Genomic DNA, 26,213 nt, shown 5'->3' with positions numbered 1-26,213 from the left:
TTTTTGTTGTAGTGATTTTTTTTTTTAAATAGAGTCTTGCCTTTTGCCTAGGCTAGCCTGGATCATGATCCTCCCCTATGCTTCTCCCATAACTGAGGTGAAAGATGCTTCCCCTCTGAGCAGCTTTTTATTTGTCCAAGTGGGGAGTTTCAAGGACTATTTTCCCAGGCTGACTTCAACTGAGATCCAAACCCTAACGTAGGCTTACGGATGTGCTGTTCATTATAGATCTGGAGGCTTGAAAACAAAGATCAAAGGACCAGCAGATTCAGTATCTAGAGGGGGTCTACTTCATAGGTGGCTGTCTTCTTGCTGTATCCTATGGGAAGAGACAATGTGTGATTCTGTGAGTTCTTTTCTATAAGGAAATTCACTGAATGCATTCTACTTCACTGAGGTGCAATCACCTCCTCCTCCAAGTACCATTCCACCATTTCATTCAGATCCTATGCTTACTTGATTGTCTGTGGGGGTCATCTCCTGTAATTAGGCTGAATTCCCAATGGGAACTTTGGGAACTTGGGAGTTTTGGGTCCTCCACGGTATTGTTTAGAAGGACTCAGAATTCACCAAGAGAACTGGTTTGGATCAGCCTGACTGATAATTTGAAAAATAAATTATACATTTAAAATAATGGTAAACTTATAGGAGAGTAATGAAGCTAGTACACTCATTTTCCTATACCTTTCATCAAACTGCCCTCCATTACTCTACCTCCATAACCATACCCTTTTATCCATACTGAGTTCACAGCACTTTATTGACAAAACTATAGACTCTGTTTTGATTTCCCCAGTATTTCTACTGATGACTTTTTCCTGTTTCTGGATCTGGTATAGGATACCACATTTACATTTAGCTGTCACCTCTTCTCCACCCTCCAATCTGTGGCAGTTTGTTGGTTATTCTTTGTCTTCCATGACCTTGACGAGTTGTGGTCAGGTATTTTGGAGCATGTCCCTCAGTTTGGTTTTATCTGATATTTTTTCATGATTAAATGGAGTTTATAGATCTGGAGGCAGAACACCATGTATGCATATTGTCCTTGTCATATGATACAACAGGCCATTGACATCACAATACAAATGTGATATTAACCTTGATCATCTGGCTAGGTTGTATATAAAGTTACTCTTTTCTCCTTTCCATGTTCTATTTTATTTGTTTGCTTGCTTTAAGTCAACCCAGTCCAGCCCTTACTCAAGGAAAGACAGTAGGTTGAGAGTATTGATTCCCCCTTTTACTCACACCCCCCCCCCCCCGCCCCCCGTCCTGAAGGAAGAAATACCAAAGAATTTGTGAACGTATGTTGTTTAAATCACCAGCACCATCAATCTGTATTTATGAGGAGCTATTTTGCCATGATGCAGATATCTGTTTCCATGGAGGTGATGCTTCAAATGATTCTGTTCAGTTTGAAGCCCAGAGAAACAGGCTGTCTCCTTTTTCCCAGCTCCTGTCACTAAGGTTAGTGAATTTATTAAGATGCTGAAGGAGGATCCTGCCTCTGTGGATATATGATGCCATCTTGGATTTCTGCTGGCGGCTGCATTTTAATGCTGGAGAACCTGGAGTCTGTGTCTCAGGGGAGTGAGGTGTGGGAGTTCAGTGGGCCTGATGTCAGAGATAGCGGTGCTGGCTTTCTTTGCAGATGTGACTCACTTGCTTGCAAACCTAAGGTAACAACCTACAGGAAGTGTTAAGATCACGTCAATAGCAGACTGTATTTTTAGATGCCATTTTTTTTTCACCTTGAAGGCTATATTTGAAATCTCAATTGTGTGACTTACGGGGGAAAATAGAATTTTAAGTAGCTCCAGCCATAACTGACCCTGTGGCTAGCTACTTCAGTTGTCTCTGTGTGTGATGTGGTTCTTGGTCAAGTGCTAGGATCCAAAGTTCTCAACTGCTTTGTGAATTATTTGTGGGAAACTAATAGATACCATGTTTTACTATTCGGACTGACTTTGTTATCAATCAGTGATTGCTTATTTTAGCAGAATGGCTTGACAGTGAATCTCCTACAAGGAGAGGAAAAAAATATGTAGTGGTTTTGTAAGTAAATATAAATCTGATACCTGTTTCTGATCATCTTTTCTAAATCATATATAAATAAAAGCAGGTAGCACACCCCAACCTGGTGGCAGCACATTTGACTAATTATTAATCATAGCTGACTGACCTTTAAGGCAAGTGGTTTACATATGATGCTGCTGAAGCAGGAGGTAAACTGTTGAAATTTTCTCTTCTAGGATGATTTCCTGTTCAGTGTCTCCATTTTAAGTGGGATCCTGTGCAGCATCTTGGCAGTTCTGAAGTTTATGCTCGGGAAGGTTTTGACCAGCAGAGCACTCATAACCGATGGTGAGTAAGGGCTGTGTGGGCCTGACCTTGGGGCTCAGTTTTTGGGCCACTTTTAGCTACTTTGTGTTGCAATAGAGCTGAACAATTTAGAATTCATCTATCCCAACCTGTTTAACGTGTTTTATGATCTCAGGGTACAGGTTACAGGTATTCCTGAGTTTAATAAACTCTTCTTGAAGCCCCTTTTTGGAAGTAGAGTGTTGGCTCAAGTGGTTAGAGAGCCGGCCTTCAGTAAAAGAGCCAAGCAAGAGGTCCTGAGCTTAAATCCCACTACACACAGACACACACACAGACACACACACAGACACACACACAGACACACACACAGACACAGACACAGACACACACACACACACACACATGGCAAGCTCTTAATGCTGCCCCTTTAATCCTCTACTCCCTAATAGAGGCTCAGGAGTCCCAGCTTCTTCATAATGAAGTACAAAGGGCTCCCTAGAATCTCAGATTTCATGCAGATTGTTCCAAATAAAAGGCAAGCGCCTTTTCTGGACTCTGCAAATGCTTCCCGTAATTCTCCATGTTTCTTTTCCTGAATGCTTAGTGAGCAGTTCACATTGGAGTTCGATTACCAGGCTGAAGTTGCCAGGTGACTGCCTGCTCTGGGGAAGCCATCCCTGTGTTCTCTGCTCAAAACTCAAACCAAGCAGAAAAGTGCTTACATAGGCCTTTGGCCTGACCACATAAGGTGTGTGAATGCAGGGAAAAGTGCAAACTCCAAACTAGAGATCTTGCGAACAGTAGTCAGTGGTTTCGCCATTTTAATTTTATTCATTCCCCAGCATGTGCAGACTCTAAGAATAAAGTAGTGAGAAGTTAAGAGTAGAAGTTTGGAATATATTGCATAAGATAAGCAGAAATGGTTAGCTGGATGATGATGATGATGATGATGATGATGATGATGATGATGATGATGATGATGATGATGATGATTTGTAGCTCAGGTTGGCCTCAAACACAAAATTCTTTCTGTCACAGCCTTCCAAATACAAGGATTACAGGTTAAGATTATTTGTTTATTCATTTTATTTATTTATTTATTTATTATGTTGGTTGTGGGGCTCTTGAACTCAGGGCCTGGGCATTACCTTTTTTTTTTTTTTTTAAATTTTATTTTATTTTATTTGAGAACATACTGTACAGAGGGGTTACAATTACATGGGCAGGATAATGCATACATTTCTTACCAAGCATTGCAGCCTCCTCCTTTGTTTACCCTTCACCTCCCTTCCCAGCCTCCCCCCTCCCCCCCACCCAATCATACTCCCCCCCCCCCCCCCCGACGTTGTAAAGCTGGTTTTGACATGACATTTTGTACTTCTCATTGTTGCAACAGGTCCACCTGAATCCTTAAACAACTTGTTTGTCCCCTGGGCATTACCTTTTTTTTCCCACTCAAGGCTAACATACTATCACTTCCACAGCTCCACTTCTGGCTTTTAAATGGAGATGAGTCTCAGGATTTTTTCTTGCCTGGGATGGCTTTTAACTATGGTCCTCAGATCTCAGCCTCCTTAGTAGCTAGGATTACAGGTGTGAGCCACCAGTGCCCAGCACAGAACAATTTCCCCTCCTGAATCTCATTTTCATATGTGAGAAATCTGAAGGCAGAGCGGATGGGTGGCTGGTGGTTGTAGTTTGGACTGGAGAATGGCCATGCAGAGGCCCCTCTTATCCAAATAGTAGAGGTTGGTGAACATAGCACGGGCTGACTCCTCATCCTGCCCCACTCTGTTGCCTTGCTGTGTGAGGAGCTGGGCTGCTGTGGGACAAGGAACCCAGGTGATGCATCTATGTGGGGACTGAGCCTAGGACTAAGTATCTGCCCCATCCATGTTCCCACCATTGCATTCGCTCCCTTACCCCTGCAGCATTGTTGCTCCAGAAGGCAAAAAGAGACCTGCTTGGGGAGAGCATCACCTGGGCCAGTGGATGCAGGTGGGACTTCCTTTGAACAGGCCTGAAGGGTTCCATGATCTGACATCCTCAATGCAAAACTAGGGGTCCTAGTCTTTAGGCAGTGGCCACTCCTAGTCTGATGTCATCAAATATGGTTGGGGGGGGGTGTTAGTGGATCAGAGCCTCACCGTTGGAGATCTTGGTGTTCTGGACCTCATGTGGGGACCCAGGACGGGGCATTTCATAGCAGTGCCTCAGTCCGTGTGGTGTCCACCGAGGTTTAGTGCTGCATCCATAGTCACTCAAAACATCCACGTACAGTGTCACCCAAGGGCCAGTGGATCCTGCTGTGCCCAGCACTCTTGAGCACCGTTGGACAAACAGCACTCAGAATTAGTTCTCAAGGGCCACTTGTGGCTGGGCCTGCTGGTTCCATCCACCTTTGTCACATGCCACCTTTCAGCTTCGGCTAAGGAAGCCTTTGGCCCACTTGAAACCAAAGCTTTTAAAGCAGCAAGGACTGTTGACAGAGTCAAAGAACATTCTCCTCAGATGGAGCCTTCCTGTTCCCTTCTCTGCTTTTAAGCAGTATTAAGGCCCCTCCGTGTAGAGCAGGCAACCAGCCCCAGGCTCATTCCTGGCAAGCTCTTGACACAGCCTTCCTGACACACCCTGGGGGAGGTAGGGATCCTGTTTAGATCAGGTCTTGGGGTGAGTGCTGTGGGGCTAAGCTTGAGAATAATAAATCAGCAGGGTTTGTGGAGTTCTTCCAGCAGAACCCTCCCCCTTTCAGTGTCTGCTCTGTTGGCTGAGAGGCAGTCTTCCCTGGTCTCCAAAAGGGATTGCTGTTTAGGTAAATATTGTGGGATAGATGTATAATTCTTACCAGAGGTGAGCTGAAGAACCAGTGGTTCAGTCTCCTGATGAGGATAGGGAAAATTGAAGACCAATTACAGCCTGGCTTAGCCTTCTGGCTCTCTTTTGACCACAAAGGCACCACAGAATTAGAGGTGTGTATCAAGCTTACACTAATAGAGTTCCACAGACCTGGGCTGGGTTCCCTTTCCTATCTGGGGCATACCTCCAGTTTGGGTTGAGGTGTCTACCTCCTATGATTTTTGTGATCTGGTGTTTTGTAGCATGAAAAGAAAATGCCTACATGGTCCTTGAGTCCTTTATTGGGGAAGACTTCACTAGGGGTGTAAACTTCAAGGATGAGCAGGCATGGACAGATTGTTGGGTTTGGATTTTCTGTCACCATCAAGATCCCTTTCCACCTCTCTGAAGGACTCAGCTGGCCCAGGTATTGGGGCAGAACAGGACACTGACCTGGCTAAATCATGAGTTCCCCATGTCATGTTACCTAAAACATAAGAGGCAGGGCAGGTGTGCCTGGGTGAGCACTGGGTGAGCAGCTCTGCAGCCGGTTCTAGGACCCTGCTGGCCGGCAGAGGCTAGGTGTCCTTGTGCGCTTAGCTAGCTGCAGGGAGGAAGAAATGCTTGCCAGAACCATGTGTGTGGGCCCAGAAGTCCAGCTAACCTCCAGACTCATCATGGCCATAGCCTCATCTCTTTGGAGCCTGTGCCAGTGGCTTTTCCTTCACATGATGACTATTCCACACTAATATACTTACTTAGCCTTCATTGAACTTCTAACCTCCTGCCAGATTCTGTCTTTCTATTATATAGGTGCGGGGAGGGGAGAGGAGAGAAATTTATGCTGAGTATGTTTCTCTAACTTTGGGCTTTTCTATTCATTCATACAACTATCCACAAGTAAGCTATCTGTCACATTCTTGAAACAGAGGAGGGGGAAACACAGGAGAGTGAGTAGTTGAAGTGAAAATCATCCTCCATGCAGAAGAAAGAGCTCTTCTCCAGGCAGAGGGCGTCCTGCAGCCAGAGTGGAGCAGTGGGCAGGGACTGATCCCACAAGGTTAGTTGTTCAGGCCCAGGAGTGTAGATGTTTTACCAAATATTTAAAGAGTCATCTGAGTATCTGTGGTGGGAAACAGTGGAACAAGAGAAGACTGGAAGTAGGGAGAGGTCTCTTGAGAATTGGGGCAGTACAATGGGGCAGTCCACCCTGTGCGGGGAGAGGAGGGAAAGTGTTGGGAGGAGGACAGATGGCCACAGGGTTTGAAGTGAGAGGGAGATGGACTGAGCATTGTTTCATAGAGGCAGCAGGTCCTGCTTTTCAGTGTGTTACCCAGCAGGGGCCTCTTCTAGGAGTGGGCGTGTCTCAGGAAAATAGAAGACAGTAATTACAGCCTCCTGCTAATTGTATTGTCTGGGATCTGGGCTTTATTCATTCATTGGTTCCTGAGTAATATCTAATTGTCTCCTCTTTGTTCTTCCTTCCCTCTGGAAGGAAGGCTGATGGGGTGGGATTAGGGGAGCCCTACTTGTCATTAATGTTGGGGGTTCTCACTGGGGACAGCTGTGGAATGCACACCTTTTGACATTCCACAGACCCAATAAGCCAGGCAGTTTCTACGAGGAGATAGGAAATTAAGCAGCTGTTTCTCCTGCAGAAGGAAGGGTAACACTCCAGGATCATCTGGTGAGTGGCAGATCCTAAGGTGCAGCCCTGTGGGACCTGATTTGTTATGTGTGCCTTTGTAGTCAGGGACAACAGCAGGTAGAAGGTGGCAAGGGCACGTTTAAGACTTGCTTTCATGCTGCCCAGTTGTGGTGCTTTGACATTGTTAACATGCATGTACTCTCAGGACTAGGATGAAATGCAAGCTTTGTGATATTCAAAGTAAAATAGCTTTGTGCTACAAAGAAATACTGCAAATCAAATGTAGGAAGAACGGGAGAGGCACTGGGCCAGGGCCCAGCTTTAGTGCTCTGATGTCCAGAACCAGTCTGGATTCGAGTACCTCACTCTGCTACAGTTCTGAAATACTGAGTTTTCAAACGTCTAAACATATCAGATATTCCGCATAAAATGAATGCACTTAATTATGCACAGTAGGGTGGCATCTCTAGTCAAGATGGCCCTAGCCCTTATTTTGTGCTATTAAGCATTATTTTTTTTAGAGCAGCTGAGGTTATAACTAATGCTACTGCCCAGCTACTTTGGATGATCATCAGAGCCTGGTATGCTGTGATTGGTTGATGGGGCTGGGATGGTGCCCTTGGTGGATGATCATCAGAGCCTGGTCTGCTGTGATTGGTTGATGGGGCTGGGATGGTGACCTTGGCTGGGACTCAGGCTCCTCCTGCCTGTGGGATGATTGGCCAGGAAGGCTGCAAAGCTCTGAGGAAGGCAGCAGCTAAGACCTGACCCTAGTTCCCGGCTGCTCTAGCATTCTCAGGCAGACTTCTAAGAGGTGAAGCCAAATGAGTCAGGTTTTATCATCTGAGAAGGTGTAGGTGGAGGAGGTGAGCATGCCTCAAATCCTAGGGAGGAGCTGTGAATCATTCAGGGAACCTGCTCCGGGCTGTCTTTGGTGCTGGCAGCCCAGGCCTTCAGTGGTGGAGCAGAGTGGACCTCTAGTGGCTGGCTGGGGGAAACCTCAGGCTCTCCTATCTACCTACCACTGGAAATGTATCAGGGCTGCTGGTCCAGACAAGACTTGCTGGACTTTAGGGCCACCACCCACACCTTTCCTTCCTCTCCATCTGGTAATTCAATAATTAATGTAGGGACCATCTGAGCCCATGATACAGGTGAGGCCCTCTTCTGTGACATGAAATACAGCAAGGAAAGGGAACAAGTTCCTGTCTGTGGGAAAGAGATGATACAACAGAAACAGCAAAAGTAACCTGTTAGGTAGAGAGCCCACAGGCTTCATAGAGAAAAGCAGAGCCTCCTTCTAGCCAACCGGTATATGGGGGCCATGAGTAGAAAGATGTTTGAGGAGTGCTAGGGGCCTGAGCTGTGGGCTAGGTGGTAGGCAGGAAGCCTGGGAAGACCCCGGAGGAAGAGGTAAGTTCAAGGGCCCCTGTGGGATAGCGTGCAGCTGTTGAGTGGCTGGAAGGTAGTAGGGGAGGGATGTGGTATCAGATACATGAAGGAAGAATTTGCATAAACTCTGGTGGCTTTGAGCACTTGTCCAACACTCTGGCTGCTGGGGGGTGGGGGTGGAATGTGAGTTTAATGAGAAATAGACAGAAATAGAAGGTGAAGAGGCTGGTTCAAGGGTCCAGGAGTGGTGGCTTGGATAGGGTTGGAAAGTTGGGGTGGGGGCCTCATAAGAGGTAACAGATCTTCAGAATTCCTTAGACTTTAAGTCCTAAGAAATCTAATAGCCTATCCTGGGCTCCTAGATTTTTGGCCTTGGCAACTGACCACATGGTAACCATCACTGAGCTGGCTGCTGGAGGGTGAGATGTTGAGTTGTAGGAATTGATTTCTGTGTTGTGTACATTTTGAGTGAACCTGAGGAGAAAAGTGGGGCCCAAAGATGGATGTTTTGCGAGATTTTTCTCCTGGGGTGGGAGAATACAGATAATGCAGATATAGCCCAAAGGGCCAACCGCAAGCCACCTGGATGGGGATGTGCAGAAAAAGCCAACAAAGAACTGCTGGAAGAACTTTCCAGAAAGAGGAGATCACCTCTATCAGGCAGTGTGTCACAGATGACCTTGAGAGGGGCCTTGGGGAAGAAGCAGCCTGAGTGGAAGGGGTGGAAACACTGAAGACATCTCTCTGGCAGTTTTATGAGGAACAGTGGCAGCTGGGTCAAGGAGGGATGCGATGGGAGAGGCCAAGATGGGAGTATATCCCACTAGGAAGGATCTAGATAAGTAAGGCTTGCCTTATACCAGGACAAAGAGGACTAAAGTAGCTGCTGTTACAGGTGAGTGGTGTTATTGGGGAGAGGAAGAATTCGTGTCCTCTGACAATCAACTGCAAATTGGAGGAGAAGAGAGGGGGAGGGGATGATGGTGTCCATCCCAGGGACACAGTCCTAGAGACGTCCTTCCAGACCTCAGGATCATGTTCTCACTGAGGAATAACCCCTAGTTTTCCTCTCCCCTTGGTCCTCAGAGTTGGGCTGTACCCCACTTGCTTCCTCTTCGCCTGCATTCCACATAGAATAGTCCTGTCTTTTCGGGGGTTTGAGCTCAATATTCCTGCTTGGAACAGAGCCAGGGTGTTGAGTTCAGCACAGGCAATGGCTCTGTTATACCCAGCACAGCAGTCCCAGGATTGATACCAGGCCTGGTGCTAAGTGGGGCTTGACCCTGTGTGGACCTGGCACTGCCCCCAGAGCCACTGTAATGTGGAAGCAGGTGAGAAGCCTATGGCACAGGGAAGACTCACAAGCCATCCTAAGTCAGCCTTTAGACCTGTGAGAAAACTTAGGTAAGACAGAAATGTGAAGTGTAAGTTGTGGAGATCAGAGGCCACACAAAGGGGAGATGGTGATCACTGTGTGTGTGTGTGTGTGTGTGTGTGTGTGTGTGTGTGTGTGCGCGCGCACACGCACACGCGCAAGTATTGCGGCCATCAGATAGTTATTGATTTGTCTGCTCAGGCTGGCTTCAAACCCTGATTTTCAGATCTCAGCCTCTGAGTAGCTAGGGTTATAGGTGTAAACTACCTGTGTTCAGTATTGCTGCTTCCTCCCCCTCCCTCACCTTTACCCCCATTTCTAGCCAGGTAGCTAATTCAGAGCTTTGTGTTGCTTTTCTGGAGAGGGAGGGAAAAATGTTCTGACTTGAGGTTAGAGGAGACTCAAGAGGGAATGGACACAGGCCCTCAAGCTAGATAACTGGTTTATTTACTTCCCTCTGCTTAGTTTTCTCATTGGTTAAACATTGATGATAATTTTGGCCAGCTCAGAGCATGGCCCAGTGACCATTGAACAGATTTGAGTCATTACCATGAATGGGGTGCTGTCTTGGGCTCTGGAATTCAACCAGAAACCAAACTCTTCCTACTCAAAGTTTTTGTTCTAATGGTGTGTGTGTGTGTGTGTGTGTGTGTGTGTGTGTGTGTGTGAAGACCCACAGTGAACCCCACATGTGCTCTGTTATGGGGCTGTAAGTGCTTAGAAAACAGAGGGTGTAGAGACTGATAGCTCTACTTAGGGAAATCCTTAGTGGCTGTCACCCATAAGAAAGCATCCAGGCAAACTTCACTAACATTTGAGTAGCAAAGATCACTGGACATTGCCTTGTATCTTCTCTCTGCTTCTTCTGCAGGGTTTAACTCCCTTGTGGGCGGTGTGATGGGCTTCTCCATTCTTCTGAGCGCTGAAGTATTCAAGCACAATGCAGCAGTCTGGTACCTGGATGGCAGCATAGGCGTGCTGATCGGACTCACCATCTTTGCTTATGGGGTCAAGTAGGTTCCGATTTATTCTTTGCTACTCCATCTCCTTCTTCAGCCAAAAATGACAGGATCTTGGGAGTTACAGATTGTCCCCATGTGATTCCAGAGCTTTGTCCTGTCAGGTGACTGATGGAAGCCCCTGGCTGCAGCATTCCTTTTAGTGGATAAGGTACTTGAGGGCTTTGAGTCTTCTCTGTAATGGGGGTCTCCATGATGCTCCAGGCTAGCATCCTTGAGTGTTTTTCTCACCTGTCAAGTTCTCTGCTTGCTACCTACTTCATGTAGGCAATGCTACCTTGAATTTGGGAGCCAGTAACACCACTGACCAGAGCTCAGGCCCTAGCTTTAGAGAACATTTTTTCTTTTTTGGAAAAATAACTAGACAGAAGGACCGTACTAAGGCACAACCAGTACTCTCATTGAAAAAGGGTTACAGTGGCATGCTGGCTCTGGATGGAGTGTCCAAGCTGGAGTCAGCCTTTGAAAGAACCATTCCTGCAAGACACCAGCTGAGCTTTTCAATGTTAAGGTGCTTTCTGATTCCCAATAGGCAGTGGTGACCAGACTCAAAAACCATGGAGGGTTACAAGTGTGGGTAAGGATGCAGAGGGATGCTCATGCACACCTGGTGGGAATGCACGTGGTGCTGCTGCTTTGAAAAAGAACTTGGCAGTTCCTGCAAATATTGAGTTACCATTTGGCCCAGCAATAGTGCTCCTTGGCATGCACTACTCCAGAGAAACAGAACAAACACCATGCCAAAACTTGCATAGGAATGTTCACAGCAGCATTGTCCATTAGCTGATGGATAAATGTGGTATGCCCAAGCAGTGGACTATTCGCTATGAAGAATGAAGGACTAATAAACACTACTATAGAGATGTAACATGCCAAGGGAAAGAATCTAGATACAAAAGGCCCCCTAAATGCACACTTCACTTTATATAAAAAGTTCCCAGAACACATCTATAGAGATGAGAGAAATTGACTGCTAAAGCTTCCCCTGCTAAGGGGCGTAATTACTTTTTGGGATCAAAAATGGTTCTGGAATTAATAGGGATGATCACACATATTCCTGAGTGTACTAATGAACTGCCTACTTCTCAAGGGTGAATGTTATGGCATGTGAATTCTCTTAGGAAACAAGACATTTCCTCTGAGCTCCTTCCAGGGTCTGTGCTGAGTGGCCATGTCCATTTTCCCTCTTTGCAGACTCCTCATTGACATGGTGCCGAGGGTCCGGCAGACACGTCACTACGAGATGTTTGAGTGAAGGTGGCTGAAGGGGCGGGAGCAGGTGGCTCCTCCTGAAGACTGACAAGGTGACGCCAGGTTTCCCTGTAGGCAGACGGTGCCAATATTTAACTGAACATCCCATTTCCTTTTTTTGGAAGTTTTCTTTCATACATTTGTCGTTAAATGATGAGGTCTGCTCAGTGGGCAGATCTTTTCCGTACCCTCACTGTTGTCCCTGTCAAACACAGTAAGACAATGCCCAGAGGAGGGGTCACGCTTCCTCATCCTGGGTGGGAACTGACATCATCTATTGTCTGCAGTAGAACAGTCCTCGAGGGCAGGGTAAGAATCTGCTTGGTAGAAAGCCCTTCTGCGGTGCTCCTAGCCTGAAACAGTAACTGGCAAGGTCCACCTCTTAGTTTTTTTCTGGCAGTTTTTAGGGGAGAGCATGTCCTTCTGCACCCCACCCCCCTTTCCTCTCCAGAACCATCAGTATATCACTTCCTAATTTCTATCAATGTATTGCATTAGTTTCATACTGTTTTACTAATAATGCTAAAATCTAAACAGATGTGTCCAAAAGGAAACCATTCTATTTTTTAAAAAAAAAAGTATGTAGTGATATATGTATGAGCTTTGCATGGACGAGCTAAAGAAGCACACGGCCCTTCCTCACACATTCAGAACCTGCACATCCATGTAAAAACCACGATCCATTTTTTTGAGAGATGTGAGTTTATTTGTAATAAATAATGATATAGTTATCCATATATGCATATATCTATATGCTGTGTTACGTGGTAATGGTATATTACAGTCTGTGAGATGGTTTACTCATCTGTAAGAAACAAGACGTTTTCTGTGTATGCAACGCTAAGTATTGATGTCATAGACATGTCTCCCACCCCACAACGTTCTGTACCTCTCACAGTACTGCCTGCCCGGGCAGCAGCAGCTGGTCAATAAACACCTTTACCTGTTTTGTATGGTACCTGTAACCAGGAGGGAATGTCTGAGAACTGTTCTTGTGCGACGGACCCATTGTGGGCAGGTTCTCCCTTATGCCAGGTGGGAATGATAGCAGAGATCTTGGGCTCCATGGAAGCTCCACCACAGCTTTTTGCACACTCACTGGGTAGCACTGGGGACTGATCACCAGGGACCATCTCCTGTAGTGCTGCTTCAGAAAGGTATAGGTTGAGTCCTCTTGACCTAGCAACCACATATCCAAATTGTTCCAAAAGCCAACAGGGTGCCACAAATGGAAATGTTCACACCTGACCTTCTTGTGATGGATGGGTTGTAGTCACAAGAGGTGCATTAAAAATATTAAAGACCTTGGTCAAATGTGCTCCTTTTAGTGTGGCTCTTCCAACAGATGCTCTGAGGAGCCTTCTATGAGATGTTAATACACTACACACACAGGACCAAATGTATGAGCAAGTCTGGGAAAATGCAGGATTTACCAGCTTTCTTTACCGCACGATTTCTCACTGAATTGAATATACATACAGGGAAGAGAATCTCAGGCACAGAAGACCTTGATGTTTCCTTGGGATATTTTTGAGGAATTGTTTCACTAAACCCTCACTGTCAGCTCCATGGCATCCATTTTGCAGATACTTCTCAGGAGGAGCCAGAAAGGTCGGAGGGGCCATAGTCATGTGGGTTGAACCCCTCAGTGTGACCTGGTGGTAATCTGCCTTATTTCTAGAGCATCTACCTAACCAAGTGCTCATGGCCCACTGGTCCCTTGCCTCAAGCACTGATTATTTCTGAAGGGGAAATGGGTTTTAAGTGCCCGGGCAGTAACAGCTATCAGTTCACTTTCTAGTTCTGCTCCTTTCAAGGTGCATGTAGGAAGGACAGAATGAATGGTCAGTAGTAAAACTCTTTACCTTCTCCTTCAACATGGCTTCTCCAAGTGCTTGTCAATGTGACACAGCAGCCCAGATGTCCTCTTCTCATCCAGCCCCGCCCTCCCCAAAAACCACTTCCACTGCTCACACAAGAAAAGTTTATTGAAAAATAAAGTTCTCCCTAGTTTTCTCTACGACAGTGGAAAACAAAGCCAGTGCTCCCTGTGCCAGTACAGTACATATGGACAGTGACACCTTATGTGCAGACTCCCAGCTACTGAACCCCAGAAGTACAACAGAAAACAGCTGGACCAGAATCTGAAGACATAGACACAAACAGTTATTAGCTTAACACCACCAAGGCTGTGAACAGCAGAAGGGACATCACCATCTCCTTTGGCATCAATTGTTACTCTATTGTCTTATGAATACGTCGGCAGGACAGTGAGCAAAGTGCCACTCACCTTTGTACCTTCTCAGCTTTGGCAGGCTGTGCTGGGATCCCAATATGCCTTCTGACCTGAAGCACCAGTATGCTCTCTGCATGCCCACCACCCCTACTTCAGGGTAGGGTAAGGAACAAGGTGCCACAAAATCTGGGACAGAGGGAGGCTTTGAAGAAGGTAAATGTCAACTGTTACATCCATAAATGATGAGGATAAGAGTGATGATCAACTGAAGAGAAGCCAAAGGAATCTGAAAGAACACACCGAACTCTAGACAGTTCCCCTTGTTCTATGACCACAATCTACCCAGAGTTGTATGGACCAAGGTTGGGAGATAAAAACTTTAAATCTATGAGGGAAGTGAGAGGCTAAATCCAAAACAAAATAAAACAGTAAACTGGTATTTTAACCACTTGGGAAAACGCCATTTAACTATTAGCTTCCCTGGGTAGCTCTTCTGAAAGAGGCCCAAATCCCTCCCCCAGGGCTTCAGTTGCTCCTTCTGGGGTGGGTCATCTCTAGTACTAGTACAAATTCAACTTTGATTTGATGGAAACATGAGGTACCCAGCCTGTTATAGGCCTCCCCGGCCGGCAGGGGGCATCAAAGGGATTTCCTGGGGAATGTATTCCTTTAATTGATCATTTCATTTCCCTTAAAAAGAAGTCTCCATTATTGCATTACAGAGAAAGAGAATGAATATTAAGGGGTGAACTCTGTCTAAGAACTTTTCATTTCTAGCTCAAAAAGTTCCTCAAAGAAATCCCTGGAATGTTCCAGAAGATAGCCATCTATGGTCAAAGGTCGCTTTTACCTTTTCCAACTCCAGTCAATTCTTGCAGCCTTGTTTCAGTGGAGGCTGAAGTCTGGCATATTTTCAAATCATTCAGTGCATTCAGAAATATATTAAAATCTCAACTAGCAGGGTAGGGTAGAACTTGAACACTTGAAACAGTAATTCCTACAACATTCAATGAACTTGGAATAATATTTTCATTTAGGAATCACTTTTGAATCAACAGGGAATGAGCTCAGCTCTTTGTTTTGCAAATTTTATGAAATGCTAATAGTAACAATATTTAACATTTACTAGGGCTTACTATGTGCCAGGCACTGTGCTAAACACTGAATCCTCACAAAATCCTAAGTGCTAGGAAATCTAGGGTATTTTTTTTTTCCTGCATCCAAGACTATACATCTAATTTGGTCTTTTGCTATACATAAAGACTTGGCTCCCCACTTTTTGTTGAAGCCAAGACTGAAAGGAACTCACCCTCAGCTTTCTACAACTGCCAGCTTCCTGAATGAGTATGGACATTTCTGTCCACCCATCTAGTCATAGGAAGATGCTCTGCAGCCTTAGAGGGATGGGTGAGATTAGAAATAAAGCCAATAGAGAAATTAGGCTATTTTTAAATAAATAAAAACAATCCAGGCTTGAGATAGTAACACATACCACAGAGCCCGTCGTTAACAAAATAGACTTTTTCCTTTATAAATCAAGAATTTGAGGGGCATGGGAGAGGATGGCAGCATGTATAATCATACATACAATCTAGGCTAACCACCTTGGTCTGGTCTAAAGATCACCCATCCACTACCTTTAAACAGTTTCATTCTCCTCTACCACCCAGATGGTATCCCAAGCAGTGAGTTGTGTGGGACTCCACTTCCAAAGAGGAAGCTACTGATTTACCTTCATTCATTCCTACATTCATTCACTAAGGAACAGAAAGGGGTTACACATTTTCTCCCCTTTATCCTGTTAATCAGTTGAAGTATTTCTGGGCTACTGTTAACTAAAGAGCTCAGTACCACTGTCACAAAGGGCTGGTCTTCTGCCTGGGCCACAGCTCAGCAAGGATCAGGCTCATGGGAAGCTCAAGCTTCCCAGCCCCCTTGGCAACCCCAAGACAGACCCAAAGTCTGGCCATGTCCAGAGGAAGTCAGAGCTTTTCTTTCACCCTTCTAGGGGTGAATGTGATCACAGAGGCTGTAGCTTGGGGAGCATTTCTCATGCCCAGCCTGAATTTCTGCAGTCCCCAAAAAGCCTGTCCTGTCTCCACATTGGAGCAGTCTGGTGTCATCCTTCAACAGCACCCATACTTCCAAAACTAACCCCCAAAGAAAATGAAAAGGCACATCAGGAAAACAAGGAATAGTTGCTAGTATTTCCAAACATGCAGCCCACAAGCAAACAATGAGCAACAACAAGAAAATGATCACAAGCAGTGACCAAAACCTAATCCAAGAAAAAATGCAAAAGGGGTCTCTATTTGCACATATACAAATCAACTTACACCCATAAAATGAAGTGTTTACTGGCATTCAGAAAAGTCTGTATTTTTCCTTTCAGGAGGGTTTGCTCTGGAAGATGCTGACCTTACAAAGGAAAGCTTTCTCTTCATAAATTAGATAAATGTTTTCCCTCATTTTTTTTAAAAGAGCTTAAGATCACAAAGGGGAAAATAATCTGAAAGACTAGGCAAGACATTATTATATAGCACAGGAAAACATGAATCCTGATTTCGGATTTCTCTCCCTGTGGAATTATCATCAACTTACATGAGTTTATGTTTAAAGATCAACAATGGTAAAACTGCTCTAGGCTCCTAGGCCAACACTATCAGAGGTACTCCTTTCTCTCTCTACACATAGAGCAGATAGAAGCTTCCTCCTCAGCTTCTCCTGGTGGGTCTCTAACCATACCTGGGAGCCAATGTACATCGATTACCTATTGATAAGGCCCATGGCAAGTGGAGTGTGGTTTGTTTGCCCCCAAGAGAGGCAGCCCCAGCTCCCTCCAGTGGAACTGAGCTTCCTTCCAGCTCATACTGGAGCAGGGAAAGTAAGAGGAATTTTAAAATAGAAAAAAGTGCCCTTTTGCAATATCTGACCTAGAAGGTCTTAAGAGGAATGGAAGGAATGGTGGGGAGGCCTTGGGCTCCGGGACAGACAGCAAATGATTCCTGCAGGGAAGATTCCTGAAGGGAAGAATAATGTGACTTTCCCATTTCCTTGCTTTCTGAATTCTTGTGGTTGTGTTGAACGGCTGCTCACTTAGCTGAGCTTCCTGGGAAATTCACTAGGGTTGGGGGTGCCCCCTACTGGTAGCATGTATACACTGTCACCTTCAGCCTGTGTAGTTCCCAGAACAGCCCAGGAGAGGGCAGACCTAGTCTAAGAATTGTTGATCTGGGAACTCAGGCAAACTCCTTCACCCTGGGGGGGCAGCCAAGAGGCTGGGAAAAAGTCCTTTCTCACAGGAAGTAGGCTACTTCTCTCCCCTCCTACTGTAGGAAACTGCCCTAGCAAAACAAAGAAAGGCTCACACACTCTCCATCACCAATGATTGGATTTCCATTGGCTCCTGCAAAGGCCTCCCTCTCCGTACTCTCCCTGAGGGGGTGGAGAAACCCAGCTGCCCCTCCTCATTCTCTAGAACTAGAAGTACCATTCAGACCCATGAAGATCTGAGGGCCTCAGCTGAAAAAGGCTGGCTGTACTGTTGCTATTAGTTAGCCCCCAGGGTAGAAATCAAGAAGCAGGCCCATCTAACTTAAAGGCTCTTCCTTTTCCTCACTTCCTGGCAGGGGCCCCAGCTGGCTCCCCTTCACCCTCCAGCAGGCAGGATGCTGGAAACCCCAAGGCTGCATGTGTGCAGTGAAGCCATAAGCATTCCATCTGGCCAGCCCAGGACTGGGTGAATGATGCTGAGAGCTCACAGCAAGAGGTAGAGAGGGCTTACCCTGGTGGCCATGGAAGTTTTGGGCACAAACATATAATGGGACAAAAGCAAGGCTTCAGCAGAAATGGATGTGGAAGGTGGGGCTGACCTGCTGTCCCTCACCAGAGCGATAATGTCTAAGGGACAAGCCACCACCAGACTCACACCTTGGGGAGTGGTCAGGACAACACAAAGTATTCACACTGGGCTGCTGGTGATCTCTCAGCAAATATCAGTGTCACCATGAGTCCCATTCACTAGACTTCAGAGATGCCAGACATCAAAGGGGGACGTATACTCACCTGTTTGGAGCTCAGCTCTAGTTGTGCCACAAACCCTGAAGGATTATTACCATTCCTGTGCCAATTTCAGCCCTCTGGGGGCTAGAGAGCTGTCCTCCAAGTTCAAAGGTCCTCATTACAGAGCGCTAAGTGAAGGAGGGTGAATTTGTCATAGACTAACAAAAACTCCACCGTCTTGCATTTCTTTCCTACAAACATTATAAGAAGAAAATGGAGCCAAGGTGTGAGGGTGCCTAGGGAAGGGACAAATAGGAAAGGAGTCCATCTTGACTTCCAAACAGCCCTGGCTGGGGTCTCTGGACCCCAGCATGCCCATCCCCTCACCTCCAACCACAGAGTTCCTGGTCCTCTAGCTGCCACTTGCCAAACACACACAGGATCCACAAACTCTTATGAAAATGTCCTAGTTTGGCTGTGTTTCTAAAGCAAGATTTCCTTTGCTTTGCTGCCACCTGCTTCTAGAAGCTAGGTCCTGGCAGCTGGCCTTGAGCTTGGCCTTAGTACCACACACAGCCCTATCCCAAGCAGACAGAGTAATAGTATAGTGAAGGTGGATGATTATCAGTGGGAAATAGAAGAGACTGAGATCAATACCTTTCGTCCCTCCCTTATTGCCCTCCCACCCCCCCTCCCTCCCAAATAAATAAGTTAATGGGTTTAGGAATGTTTCCGTTCAAAGTTCTTTCCAATTAGCTCAATTCCTCCTCTTGTTTTGTTTGCAATTTAAATGCATCTTGAGACTATTTTTTTTTTTCCTTTTTTTCTTTTAAACCCTGGAGCAGTTGCAGGGACAATCTCCCTACAGTGGCTCCTCACAAAATAGAAACTATATCCTGGCCTGGCCTGCTCTCATTTTGTTCTGGTGAAAACTGGGATGCGCTGGCCACAGTGGGAGCAGTACCCAAGCCTAACCAAGGATCAAATTTTTTTTCCGGCTCTGGCCAGAGTCCTCCAATAACTTCTGACCCTGGCCTGGCCAACTGGACCACCATCTTTGTCTTTCCTTTCAGAATGCGTGTGGCACTCAGGAAGCAGCTGCTATAGGCAGTCTTTACAGAGGGCCACCTGGCCCTTGATGAAGTCCCGGCAGGGGCAGATCCTCTGGTGCCTGGGGTGGGCGCCGGCACAGCTGAAGAGCAAGAGGTCCGATTGGAACACACAGTGTTTCTTCTTAGGGTCAAAGGAAGGTACCAGGATGTCCTTGGCTAGCTCTGAGCTCTGGCAGATGACCTCATACCTGGGTAGAAAAGAAAGTCACAGGGGTTAGAGATGCAGGGGACAGAACCTGTCCTGGCCATGTGCCCACGGGTACACCTGAGATGTGGGGTGTACGTTTACTTTTCCTGTTTCCGATAGGAAATGGTTACACCCTCTGACCCCACAGTCCTCCATCCTGTGAATCTCAGCTGTGAAAGGCATGCACATATCCACATGGGGGTGGAAGGGTGTGTCTTTGGGGCTGGGCTACATAGGGAAGAACTGTCTATCAGAAAAACAAACTGGACGGGCTGGGAAGGTGGCTCAGTGGTAGAGCGCTTGCCTTGCATGCATGAGGCCCTGGGTTCGATTCCTCAGCACCACATAAGCAAAAAGAAAAAAGCCGGAAGAAAAACAAGCTGGAAATAATTTGCATATTCACCAAGTGGAAAATGGCTAAACCACAGGCCTTCTGTACTCTTGCAGTCATTGGAAAAGAAATGAAGGAGAAATATCCCAGCGTGTGAACTGTGCCAGGTTAAGGCAGGTTATACATGGTGACTACTTGGCATGTTACAGAGTAACCAAGCAATTGAGTGTTAAAAGCCAAGGTGGCTGGGGTTGGAGGCATGGCTCAGTTGGTAGAGCACCAGCCAATGAGCGAAAGTATCAAGTAACAAGTATGAGTCCTGGACTCTAACAAAAAAAAAAAGAAAAAAGAAAAGAAAAGGAAAGGAAAAAGCCAAGGTGGCCACTCACTAAAGCATTAGTAATGGGTGCTTCTGAGGAGTAAGGATGGGCCAAAGCTCTTCCTTTTTAACTAAACACTTAAAAAGAACTGGGTGCTGGAAGCTCCTATCTGTAATCCTTGCTACTCACAAGGCTGATATCTGAAGATTGTGGTTTGAAGCCAGGCCAGGCACAAAAGTCTGTGAGACTCTAGTCTCTAACTAGCAAAAAGCCAGAAGTAGAAGTGCCTCAAGTGGTAGAGCACTAGACTTGGGCAAAAAGCCCATGGAGAGCATAAGACCCTATGTTCAAGTCCCTGTGTGGCTACACCCACAAAAAGCTTGAAAAGGCTTTACTCTCCCCTAGAAAGCAATCTGGTATACTCTCATAGACCTGGCTTCCTGGGACTTCGCTCTGTTCTCATGGCCTCTGGTAACCCTGGTTGGAGGTCAGAGAGCTGAGGTCACAGGACCACAAGAGGTTCATAGGCCCTGCTCCAGTGCCCCATGGCGGATGGTCTGTGGGCTACAAAGAGCTTTGCTTCTTCAGTCTGGGGGCTACTGCTTGGGGGACTAATGGCACTTAGATATTGTGTTCCCAAGGAGCCAATATAGGCTGCTTATCTCAGAGGACTGAACCCCTTTCCTTCTCACCTGGGACACATTGGTTCCCCCACCAACCTCCTCTCTCCCTCCTCAAACAAAAGGGCTTCACCCAGTGTTCTGTATGAGAACCCCATGCAGAGTGCTACACTTGAGTTTGGGGAACAAGGTGTTCTGGGCCAGCCGAGACCTGAGTTTGAATCCTGGCTTTGTCTTTGATGAGACAAAGTGACAGTTTCTCTGTGGTTCAGTGTTTTCTTCTCTTAAGATGAGGATCATTAAACCTCAATTGCAGGAATTAAGGTAGTGCTGCTACAGTACTTGGCAGAGTCTACCTTTGAGTTAGTGATCCACTGACATTCATGCTTGGGATGACTATGGTCACTGCCATGGTCGTCATCGCCTGGCAGGCACTGGATGGGCTATGACACTTCCCTAACAGACATCACAGCGCTGCCCATTCTGCTTTGATGATGGAAATCTCCCCTCTTTGCTGAGGGAGAGGAGATGAGGATAGGGAACTTGCCATTTCCAGCTGTCTCTGGAAAGCTTCCAGATGAGGTGTGTGTGTTGGGGTGGGGGTAGGGTAAGGAAGTACCTTTTTTCCCTCTCATTCCTGCCAGCCACCTGGGCCCTGCCCATAGGAAATCCTGCAATTCCCAGCACATCCGCTGGCTTCTGCACATGTCTCTCAGGCCCCTTAGGAGTAGGGCATCTCAGAGGGCAGGCCCCCTCACTCCTGCAGTCACTGGCTAGGCGGGGAGTTCTTCCACAATCCTAACCACCTTCTCACCCATGCTCTTGCTGCCAGCTGGAAAGTGGTGATGCCCAGGGGTTGAGGTCGTGGATCAAGAAGGAAGACAGTGACAGGGGAGGTTCATGGGAGTTTTCTAAGGTGTGGGGCTGTCGTTGCCTTCACATGGTACCCCAATTCACCAGTAAAGAGGAAAGGGATGCTCTCAAGAGTGCTGGTGGCTCACACCTATAACCCTAACTACTAGGAAGCTTAGAGCTGAGGATCACAGTTTGAAGCTGGCCTGGGCAGGAAAACTCCACAAGACTCCTATCAACAATTAACCACCAACCAAGTCAGAAGTGGAGCTGTGGCTGTGTTTTTTTTTGTCTTGTGTAGCCAGGTCCTGAGTTTAAGACCCAGGACAGGCATGTGCAGATGCCACACACATGAAAGAAAGAAAGAAAGGAAGGAAGAAAGAAAGCAAGAAAGAAAGAAAAAAAGAAAGAAAGAGAGAGAGGGGGAGGGAAGGAGGAAGGAAGGAAGGAAGGAAGGAAGAAGGAAGGAAAGAAAAAAAGAGAAAAGAAAGACAAAGGGTATCTGGAACTCCACTCATAATAAAGTAAGTTGCACATGGATGGTATTTACTTTTGTAGGTGGAATACAGCAGATGTGAAGGCTTAAATCAGACCATCTGCCTAGCACACTGCTGGCTGCGAGCATGGCGATCTCTCCCACTCCTAGACCCTCGTGGATGGGGGGAATTGCTAGGAGCCATGGAAGGCCCTCCTATCCTCTCCCCAGGTCACCAAGACTCAGGTTCCAGGGAGTCTGCCAGCTACGAGCACACCTGTGCTCACATCTGTGAGTGTATAGCCAACAGGGCTAAAACCTGCCTGTCAGGACGAGGTAGAAAATGCACAAAGGGCTCCAGCAGCAGACAGTTCCCAGGACCACAGTGGGGACCAGCCATAAGGCAGTTTCCCAACAGTGCAGCTTGTGATGACATGGGCATGTAGTGCTCTAGCCATTTTGTAATTGTGATCCTCCTACCTGTGATTCTATCTGTGGCTGGGATGGCAGGCACGCACCACTGCACCCAGCCATTGTACTTCCCCATAGCTTGGGGTGACTGGCATGTACACCATACCCATGCACTGACAAAGATAGAGTCTTGTGAACTTCCCCACTTCATCCCTTCCTCCTCTCTCCCCTGGTGCTGGCTTTGAACCATGATCCCCTGAACTCCGCTTCCCAAGTAGCTAGGAATATAGCTGTGTGCCATTGCATCAGGCTGGTTCTGGAGCTCACATAAGACTGCGCTTGTCTGGCCCTTTTATACACGCACACATGTACCCATGCACGTGCGTGCATGCATACACACACACACACACACACACACACACACACATCTGCAAAGATGCCTTCTCTCCAGTTGTTCTCAGCAATTGGCATTCTCACGGGTAGGAGCAGCTGCTCTGTGGGGCCCATCAGCTCTCAGTTCACAATTTAAAGTACCCACTACTTTCCTTTGTCATGGAATAGGCTGAGAAGCTCAGTCCCAGAGGAACAGACAGATGCTCCTGACTCTCCCTGATGCAGGGTGTTGGAATCATAGTCCCTTCAGATGCCTGGCAGAAGAAGGGCATTTCTAGCTGCTGCTCTTGTTCACCCTCCTAGTCCCTGTCCTGGTGTACCTTCCTTTCTGCAAAGATCTATCTCCACCCCCAGCCCTGGGTGGCTGCCCTGGCTTAGGGTCCTCCCAGGTGCCCAAGTACTTGGTCTACATTTCACCACTTAGAATCTCCTCAAACAAAAGCATCAGTGCTCACACAGATGTTTTCTCCCCTTCCATAAGGTCATGTCTGCGTAAACCCACCCCAAGTTGAAAATATCATAAATGGAAAACACATTAAATATATCTAATCAGCTGGGTATGGTGGCTCACATCTGTAACCCCGCTAAGATCAAGAGATCAGGGTTTATGGTTAGCTAAGACAAAAAAATTCACAAGTGCCTATTAAGACGAAAAGCTGGGTGCATGCCTGTCAGCCCAGCTATGCAGGAGATTGACAGTAGGAGGACCATAGTTCAAGGCCAGCCCAAGCAAAGAAGTTCATGAGAACCCATATCAACAGAAAAACCTGTGATAGAGCTGTGCCTAGATCCCAATGGGAAGAATAGGAGGATCATGGTCTAGACTGACCCAGCAAAAAAACCCAAAGACCTGTCTCAAAAATAACCAGAGGGACTAGGTGCTGGTGGCTCATGCCTGTAATCCTAGTTACTCAGGAAGCTTTTATGCTTACCTCCATTTAACTAGCAAAAGCCAGAAGGAGAGCTGTGGCTCCCCTTGAGCAAAAAAAGTTCAGGGAACAGTGCTCAGGACCTGAATTTAAGCCCTAGTAGCATAATGCAGACACACAAAAATAATCAGAGGTATGACTCAAGAGGTAGAGCACTTGCCTAGCAAGCATGAATCCAAGAGATTAAACCTCAGTACTGCCAACAAACTAACAAAACTCTAAAACACTTAATCTAGTGATTGTCACAGCTCAACAACACAGAATGCTGTAGTGTCAGTTGTCCCTCATGACTGTGTGGCTACCTGGGAGCAATTGCTGCTGCCAGGGCCTGGCATCATGATCAAACCTTTAATCTAGAAAAATCCAAAATTTGAAGTAAAGCAGATAAAAAGGTCCTGAGTTGAAGCTTCACACTGGTGGCTTATGGCTGTAACCCTAGCTACTCAGGAGGCTGAAATCTGAGGATTGTCTTTAAAGCCAGCCCAGATAGGAAAGCCTGTGAGACTCTTAACTCCAAAAATCTACTTATAGAAAGCCAGAAGTGGTGCTGCAGCTCAAGTAGTAGAGCTCTAGCCTTTAGCATAAGAAGCTCAAAGACAGTGCCCAGGCCGAGTTCAAGCCCCAGGAATGGAGAAATAAAAAACAAAAAATCTGTGTTGTACCAGGGTAAGCTGAGGGACCACTTGTAATTTGAAACCTTGGAACACACAGCTGACTTTCCAAGGCCACGCTGGACTGGATGGACTCTGCCACTTCCTGGTCCCATCTACCTTGTATGAAATCGTACCCAGAGGACAACTCAGACCTTAAGGGTGAGTGTTCTGTGCCAGTCTTCTCAGCACTCAGTTGTCTCTGGCAGGAATAGAAGCTCAAAGACCACCTGCCTGCTGTTACTGACTCAAGATGGCAACAGAAAGTCGGGTACTAGTGGTTCACGCCTGTAATCCTAGCTACTCAGGAGGCTGAGATCTGATGATCTCGGTTCAAAGCCATCCCGGGCAGGAAACTCCGTGAAACTCTTATCTCCAATAAATTACCAGGAAACCAGAAGTGGCACTGTAGCTCAAGTGGTAGAGCGCTAGCCTTGAACTGAAGAGCTGAGGGACAGTGCCCAGGCCCAGAGTTCAAGCCCCATGACCAACCAACCAACAAACAAAAAACAAAAACTCCTACCACATAACTAGGATAAGAAGTTATTAAAGGTTGTGGACACCAGGAGTCTGAAAGGAGCTTAAGCTCAGCTGAGAATAGAGCTCCAAGTTGGAGAAGATAAAGCAGCCTGGGTGTGCTGGAGTTGCTAATTGCTAATTGGCCATGAATATGGATGGACCAGGATTACCTCCACGCTGAGGAGACACTCAATAGACTGCCAGATAGCTGGGCTTTTACAACATTATCAGTATTTACAAATGCATGAACAAGTTATTCAGTAGAGCTCTTATGCTCACAGAATTAATTTCAGATGGCTTTATTGCAAAATTACCATTTGCTCCAGCTTCCTGCTAAGAAGCCCGAATCTCTACAGTGGATGTGATGGAGGAGGGGAAGAAGTGATCGCAAGGCTCAGGGACTGGCTGCACCACTCTAGTCCTCAGACTGCCAGCATTCAGCTGAGTCTACTGCCCAAAGCTCTGACCCAAAGGGGCCATTTTATTGGTTCAGCAAGGGCCGATTAGCATCTCATCAGCACTCAGGAAGTCCCCATTCTGCAGATGAGAAAACTGGTTTGAAAGAGGGAACTGACCACCTGCCCAGTTGTTGATCACCCCTCCTGGTCCTGTTGACTCTTGCTTTGGAGGTAGATCTTGCGTGTAGGTAGATCCACCCAGGTGGGTCTCATTCTAGCTCTGAACCAAACTCCAATCACAGTACTGAGGTCAGGGTCCAGGCTGGGAAGAAAGCCACGCTGTTCAGGAGTCCTTGTGTAGGACTCATTTGCAGAGGCAGTAGCTCATGGCTCCTCTTCCAGAGGTGGCTGCACACTGAATTGTAAGTACAGTGCAAAATTCTGGACCTGGTGATTCAATAGTGTTTCTAATATAAACAGAGTGCTTGGGTTCCTTAAAAAAAAATCTCTTTGCTCTGGGAGCTATTTGCAAAAGAAGCCCGTGGGAAGCCCTGTATGGAACTGGATCTATGTTATGGAACTAGGAGCTTCTGGTGTTGCCATCTGCTTTCTATCCAAGTCAGGCTCCCACTCTCTCCCAAAACTTCCCTGGGTGCACAACAGGAGCTCTCCCCCCGCCCCCCCCCCCCCAGCCCCACTCCTCTAGCCCCACCCTGGCCTCCAACTCCCAGACTGTGCTTTTGTGTTGGTTCAGCATCAATCAGAAAAACAAGCATGGGAGAAAACAGCATTGTCCACTGCCCTACTGAAAAGAGCTTTCTTGTGAGCTATGCCAGAGACCACAGGCTCTAAAAGGGGATTTACGCCATGCTTTGGACACTGTGACTCACAGCTCAGACCACCATGCACAGTAACCACAGTGGCCAGGCACAAAGC

General features: G+C 46.7%; 2 protein-coding genes across 4 annotated transcripts in view; one reads left to right on the top strand and one right to left on the bottom strand.

The window, feature by feature from the left end:
- The window catches only part of Tmem163 (transmembrane protein 163), a 220,282-nt gene extending 207,487 nt beyond the window's left edge, over positions 1-12,795 (top strand). The window contains exons 6-8 of the mRNA XM_042683511.1: positions 2,253-2,364; positions 10,444-10,585; positions 11,786-12,795. Of these exons, the coding sequence (XP_042539445.1) occupies positions 2,253-2,364; positions 10,444-10,585; positions 11,786-11,846 (315 nt within the window). The 3' untranslated portion in view covers positions 11,847-12,795. The remainder of the gene's footprint in view (positions 1-2,252; positions 2,365-10,443; positions 10,586-11,785) is intronic.
- A 6,118-nt stretch (positions 12,796-18,913) lies between these two features.
- Positions 18,914-26,213, bottom strand: part of Mgat5 (alpha-1,6-mannosylglycoprotein 6-beta-N-acetylglucosaminyltransferase) — a 228,350-nt gene continuing 221,050 nt past the window's right edge. For all 3 annotated transcript variants that reach the window (XM_042683383.1, XM_042683384.1, XM_042683385.1), the window contains one exon: positions 18,914-19,380. In XM_042683383.1, coding sequence (XP_042539317.1) covers positions 19,182-19,380 — 199 coding nt within the window. In that variant the 3' untranslated portion in view covers positions 18,914-19,181. The remainder of the gene's footprint in view (positions 19,381-26,213) is intronic.

The sequence above is a fragment of the Dipodomys spectabilis genome, unplaced genomic scaffold, assembly GCF_019054845.1.
Source record: "Dipodomys spectabilis isolate Male_0828 unplaced genomic scaffold, ASM1905484v1 ptg000081l, whole genome shotgun sequence".
NCBI classification, from domain to species: domain Eukaryota; kingdom Metazoa; phylum Chordata; class Mammalia; order Rodentia; family Heteromyidae; genus Dipodomys; species Dipodomys spectabilis.
The sequence above is the reverse complement of the archived record's forward strand: the minus strand, read 5'-3'. Positions and strand labels throughout refer to the sequence as shown.